The 6,352-nt window shown below is 47.4% G+C and overlaps 1 protein-coding gene across 2 annotated transcripts; it reads left to right on the top strand.

Annotated features, from left to right (window-relative positions):
• Positions 1–29: 29 nt before the first annotated feature.
• On the top strand, positions 30–5,351 carry Nefl (neurofilament light). Of its 2 annotated transcripts, XM_010623763.3 has the most exons (5): positions 30–1,048; positions 1,249–1,386; positions 2,195–2,319; positions 2,747–3,060; positions 3,607–5,351. In XM_010623763.3, exons 1-5 carry the CDS (start codon positions 140–142, stop codon positions 3,750–3,752), a joined length of 1,632 nt encoding a protein of 543 aa, XP_010622065.1. In that variant the 5' UTR covers positions 30–139; the 3' UTR covers positions 3,753–5,351. The 2 variants fall into 2 exon arrangements, with proteins under 2 accessions (XP_010622065.1, XP_010622070.1); XM_010623768.3 differs by lacking the exon at positions 1,249–1,386 and having other exon boundaries at positions 30–1,186.
• Positions 5,352–6,352: the final 1,001 nt, after the last annotated feature.

Genomic DNA, 6,352 nt, shown 5'->3' with positions numbered 1-6,352 from the left:
CTCCCGCGTATAAATAGGGGAGGCAGGACGACGCCCAGCCGCACACAGCCATCTATCCTCCCCTGCCCCTCTCTCCCCGTCCTCCCTTCTCTCTAGGCCCCCATCCCCGCCGCGGGCCGGAGGGGCACCGGCCGCCGCCATGAGTTCCTTCAGCTACGAGCCGTACTACTCGACCTCCTACAAGCGGCGCTACGCGGAGGCGCCCCGGGTGCACGTTTCCAGCGTGCGCAGCGGCTACAGCTCCGCGCGTTCCGCGTATTCCAGCTACTCCGCGCCGCTCTCCTCCTCGCTCTCCGTGCGCCGCAGCTACTCGTCCAGCTCCGGCTCCTTGATGCCCAGCCTGGAGAACCTCGACCTGAGCCAGGTGGCTGCCATCAGCAACGACCTCAAGTCGATCCGCACGCAGGAGAAGGCACAGCTCCAGGACCTCAACGACCGCTTCGCCAGCTTCATCGAGCGCGTGCACGAGCTGGAGCAGCAGAACAAGGTCCTGGAAGCCGAGCTGCTTGTGCTGCGCCAGAAGCACTCCGAGCCATCCCGCTTCCGGGCGCTGTACGAGCAGGAGATCCGAGACCTGCGCCTAGCGGCGGAAGACGCCACCAACGAGAAGCAGGCGCTACAGGGCGAGCGCGAAGGGCTGGAGGAGACGCTGCGCAACCTTCAGGCGCGCTACGAAGAAGAGGTGCTGAGCCGCGAGGACGCCGAGGGCCGGCTCATGGAAGCGCGCAAAGGCGCCGACGAGGCCGCGCTCGCCCGCGCCGAGCTCGAAAAGCGCATCGACAGCCTGATGGACGAAATCGCCTTTCTGAAGAAAGTGCACGAGGAGGAGATCGCCGAGCTGCAGGCGCAGATTCAGTATGCGCAGATCTCCGTGGAGATGGACGTGTCCTCCAAGCCCGACCTCTCCGCCGCGCTCAAGGACATCCGCGCGCAGTACGAGAAGCTGGCCGCCAAGAACATGCAGAACGCCGAGGAGTGGTTCAAGAGCCGCTTCACCGTGCTGACCGAGAGCGCCGCCAAGAACACCGACGCCGTGCGCGCCGCCAAGGACGAGGTGTCCGAGAGCCGCCGCCTGCTCAAGGCCAAGACCTTGGAGATCGAAGCGTGCCGGGGCATGAACGAGGCGCTGGAGAAGCAGCTGCAGGAGCTGGAGGACAAGCAGAACGCCGACATCAGTGCCATGCAGGTACCGCGCCGGCCGGATGGGGGGTCGCCGCCAAGAACACCGACGCCGTGCGCGCCGCCAAGGACGAGGTGTCCGAGAGCCGCCGCCTGCTCAAGGCCAAGACCTTGGAGATCGAAGCGTGCCGGGGCATGAACGAGGCGCTGGAGAAGCAGCTGCAGGAGCTGGAGGACAAGCAGAACGCCGACATCAGTGCCATGCAGGTACCGCGCCGGCCGGATGGGGGGTGTTACCTGTTGTTCTGCGAGAGAGCAACGCAGCCCGGCTGGAGGGGTGGGCGGGTGAGGAAAGGGTATGCGGTGACTTCCTCTCTCTGCGGACCTGAGTCCACCACGACCTCTTTCAGCATCTGTCGGACCCTCGGGTTGGTAAAGATGGCGGCAGTGCTCCTGGCCTCTGAACCAGCAGGCTTTTGGACTGGGTTTTCTAACCACCTCCTCCCCTTCGCAGGTACCCAAGAAAACAGTCCGAATGCTTCAGGAAATGGCAGGTGATATTCACAAGTCAGCTGTCTCTTTTTTAAGGTTCTCCATCTTCGAGAGAGTATAAATGCACAGTAATTATTATTATTATTATTGTTACCCAGGATCGAACAAGGCAGGTGGCAGAACCACTGAGCTAAATCCCCGGCCCAGAAATTATTCTAAGAAAAATTTTCTCAAAAGTGACCTGGCTAGAGAAGAGTTAGTGAAAAACAGTTTTTCTGTCAATTTGGATTTTTTTTCGTTTTTGTAGACATTTTATGGTGATCGTGAGTCTATATTAACAAAAAATTTTTTTAAAAAAGAATTTTATTCCATCGTTTAAAATATATTTTTTCTTTCTGCTTCACGAAGCTGGATGTTTTAGAGCAGAAAGATTTTTTTTAGAGAACAAGCAGTTTTAGGGGAGATTTTATGGAAGGTGTGTGTGCACTTTGGTTTGAGCTGACTGTAGGTCTTTGCAGTTATATTATAGTATAATGAAAGCAGGAGCGTTTTATGCTGGACTTTTTCTTTAATCTTCCAACAGGACACAATCAACAAATTAGAAAATGAACTGAGAACCACAAAGAGCGAGATGGCTAGATACCTAAAAGAATACCAAGACCTCCTCAATGTGAAGATGGCTTTGGATATTGAGATTGCAGCTTACAGGTGAAACCAGAGGGGTGAAGGAAGCAGCCAGTTAAGCCTTAGGAAGAAAGTCAGATTCTATTCAAAGTTACATTGAATCAGAATCTTCAAAATTAGTTCTTTGAAAATAATGAAGTTAAGGTTTTTTTTTTTGCTTCTTCCAAGAAGAAAGTATCTAAGCATGTATTTAAGAAGTAATGAGTTCTTTTCTTAGCTTCCCGTTATGTTTTAAATTTAATAGGACTCTTTAGGGGTTGTTTGTTTGGTTTTGGTCGCAAAATCCCAGTCACTGAGTCTTGATGCTGCCTAACCCTGCTCCCTTTGGTGTTTTCCTCTAACAGTGGCCTTGGGGGGCGGCAGCGGTGAGTGGTGGGCTTAGAGAATGTCCCCACCTGAGCACACCTCTTGTGGTGGTTGATGTTTTTAACTGCCCTTCATCTGCCCCCAGGAAACTCTTGGAAGGCGAGGAGACCAGGCTCAGTTTCACCAGCGTGGGCAGCATCACCAGCGGCTACTCCCAGAGCTCCCAGGTCTTCGGCCGATCTGCCTACAGCGGTTTGCAGACCAGCTCCTACCTGATGTCTGCCCGCTCCTTCCCCTCCTACTACACCAGCCACGTCCAGGAGGAGCAGATCGAGGTGGAGGAGACCATCCAGGCTGCCAAAGCCGAGGAAGCTAAGGACGAGCCCCCTTCTGAAGGGGAAGCTGAAGAGCAGGAGAAGGAAGAGGGTGAAGAAGAGGAGGGAGCCAATGAGGAAGAAGGTATGAGGACCACAGACCCCTGCAAGTACAAAGTGGGTGTGGAGCTTTGTTAGGAGGTGGATGAGCTACACCAGGGCCTGCTCATAGGTGATTTCAGAACCTTAAACACCTTTGCGTTTATTCCACATAGCTTTATTAAGCCCTTCTTTATTATAAGTGAAGCAATTGGTCAAAAATTTCTCTCTTTGGATTTATTTTATTTTGAATTGATGCACAAAACTTGCAGAATTTTATTTTTAGTGAACCCCTTTGACCCAGCAGTTTGGTGTGCCAAAGAACAAGAGTAAATGCCACACACATCGTAGGTCTGAGGTTAGGTTTTGGAGAGGAAGTAATCTCATTTCATTCGAATATGTGTTCCCTGGCAAGTTGTTCATGGCAAGACCCGTGTGTTGCATGTCTTTTGGGAGAGTGGAACGGAGCAGTTTTTGGTGCGCATTCTGACCGTGACGCTTGGTAATCCACACTTGGTAATCTCTTGGCAGAGATCTTTGGACTGGATTTAACCTGGACTCAGGTCTTGTAAATTTTCTTTCTGTGTTTAAGCTGCCAAGGGAGACTCTGAGGAGGCAAAGGAGGAAGAAGAAGGAGGAGGTGAAGGTGAAGAAGCAGAAGAAACCAAAGAATCTGAAGAGGAGGAGAAGAAAGACGAAGGTACCGTCGAGGAACAAGCAGCGAAGAAGAAAGATTGAGTCCCCCCGTTTCCTAACTGTTCCAGGAAAAATTCTCCCGAAACTTGGCCAACCTCATCACCAACCAACCAGTTGAGTTCCAGATCCTACATGAATTAAGAAGTCAATATATGTATACTTCTGAGATGACCTAGGCTGGACCTTCAATGTCGTGCTATGAATTTTCTCCTTATGCAGAGTATCTGTTTGCTTGCAGAGTGGCTTTCTGGCTTGCTGCCAGCCTGTGCATGGTCCACGCGTATGAGTTCAGGATCTATGGCAATGTGAATCATTCAGATGTTTACAATAAAAAAGTGAATAAGTGAATTTACTAATGTTAACATTAAACTTTATGGAAAAATAGTCCTCTGAGCCTTTGGTGGTTAGAAGTTAAAGACCTCGAGTTATGTGCAATAAATAGTAAATAAAGTTACACTGAATGACATAGTTCTTGCTGTGGTTTTTGGTTTAATTAAAATACTTTAAAACATGGCATCAATAAAAACAGTATACAAAGGGTCTATTGACCTTCAGTTTTTTTAAAAGCTAAAATTTTCACAGCTACAATACCTTCTTTAATTGGAAATTCTGAGGGATACAGTTAGGTCATGACTACAAAATCTCTTCCCTCAAAAAAATCTTACTGATGATAAACCTAAGGAAGTGAGAGAGTCCATAAATAATGATATATTCTATAAATTGTGCTGTGTTATGTTGAAAGGTGACTTTATGGAGCAAATTTTGAAATTATATGACAAATATACCCTTTATGGACAACTGGTATGTGATCACGCAGTAAGGGTAGAATGTGAAGTCTATGTGTTCATCACTGTGGCTGCATTTTTAATACACTCTAAATATGGGCAGGAGTTGACACCTGAGCACATGATATGATGAAAAGGAATGTTTTTATCAATGTATAATTTAGAGAGGATAAAGGGCATCAAAGGTTATTTGCCACTGTAAACACGTTGCCTGCAATCCTGAGCTAGTGATTCAGTGTGTTGTAAGTCTAATTCTATTGCCTAACATAAATAGCATTTAATGTCACACATTTCAAATCTTTAAAAAAATTACAGACACTAGTAATGAAATTATTAGCAGTCACGTAGGGGGGAGATAATATATTTGTGTGTTACATCGGCATTGCTCTGCACGTCTTAATTGGAAAATACTTGGATTTCAATAACTGGGTGGTTGGATGTTGCATTAAAAAAAAAAAACCCCGGGCTGTCTGTGTCCACTGTAAAATTATGAAAGCTCTTGACTTCACCTTTGGTGTGGAATAGAGATGAAATTATTGTCTCTCTGCTGCTCTGCTTCTGTTCTTAAACAACTGCTTTGTCAGCTAACTTTGTTTAGTATCCATTTTCAAGATGATCTTTGAAAATTATGAATGTCACCTGAAACATTCCTAGTGATGTGATCCCTTTGCACTTTGGGAAAGACTAGGCATCTCCTCAGAAGCCAAGCTTTTCACATTTATGCTCTATAAACATGGGAGGATGCTCATGGCTTAGTGCCTTGCCGAATGGAAACAGCTGGTTGATTTGAGAAATACTTGGTTGAAGTAAGAACATTGTTCCATATTCTATCCTGTGTGCCATAATAAAATACTGAAAAACTTAAATGACTTTGAAGGCTTTTTAAGAATTTCCCCAAATGTGGTACTGTGGCCAGTACCCACTTTCTCTCTGTTCCCAGCCGAAGTCAAATCCTTCTTCCCTATTCCTGTTTTCAGTTATCCTGTTCTGTAAACCATACTCCTCCACATGACATCACATCACCCTTTTCCTCAGCCCCTTGAGTCTAATTGATCATACTCTCATTGTGGCTTGGATCTGGATGTCCCCCCAAAGCCTCCTGAGGTGATAGGGGGCTTTTTCAGAGGTGGCTGAATCTAGACAGTGTGATGCTGGGATTAAGGGTGTGTGATTACTAAACCAGCACAGTGATGGGTTTGGCACCACACTAATCCCCATAGGCTGGATGAGACAAAAGGGGCAGAAAGATTAATGTTCCCTTGTTGCTTTTGCTCTATGTGGGTGCCATGAACTGTTTCTTCTCTACGATGCCTCTCTGCCATCTGCCACCCTGCCTTGCAGCCAGCTGGTTACAGACTGAAACCTCTATAAATTGAGCTAAATAAGCCCTCTGCCCTTTGATTTAGGTATTTTCTCTCAGCAACAAGAGAAGAGAAATGAATGCAACTCTTATTGATTTTACGGCCCGTCTCTCCCTGGACACTGCCATTATCCTAATGGTTCTCTCAGTATCTACTCTTCCTCTTCCTCAGTGTGCACACAATTCAATCAGGGAAATACCCTGGTTAAAGCCCTCCAATAACTTCCTGCTTGTTGATGCTTCCGCCACCATGATCCTCTGTTCTCCCACACACCACAGGGTTTGTTTACTTATTTATTTTTTTGGTTCCTCTTTCCGGAACATTCTTCTTTTCTTTTTCTCTCCTTCCATCAACCTCACCTGGCCAGGCCCTATTCACCCTCTCGACATAGACTTTTGAGTGTCATTCTCTAGATGAAGCCTTCTCTGACCTTTTTGGTAGGTCAAATTTGTACATATGCATATAAGGCTTTGTAGACCTTTTGTGTTTGCCATGG

This window comes from Fukomys damarensis, unplaced genomic scaffold, assembly GCF_012274545.1.
Source record: "Fukomys damarensis isolate Sample0158 unplaced genomic scaffold, DMR_v1.0_HiC HiC_scaffold_18, whole genome shotgun sequence".
Lineage (NCBI taxonomy): Eukaryota > Metazoa > Chordata > Mammalia > Rodentia > Bathyergidae > Fukomys > Fukomys damarensis.
Note: the sequence above shows the minus strand (reverse complement) of the source record. Positions and strands in the feature narration are given on the sequence as shown.

Bases quoted from the DNA above. Each gene is read 5' to 3' on its own strand.
- Nefl (XM_010623763.3), top strand. From the start codon at position 140: ATGAGTTCCTTCAGCTACGAGCCGTACTACTCGACCTCCTACAAGCGG. The intron at 2,320-2,746 runs GTGAAACCAGAG...ATCTGCCCCCAG, and splicing joins ATTGAGATTGCAGCTTACAG to GAAACTCTTGGAAGGCGAGG. The intron at 3,061-3,606 runs GTATGAGGACCA...TCTGTGTTTAAG, and splicing joins GGGAGCCAATGAGGAAGAAG to CTGCCAAGGGAGACTCTGAG.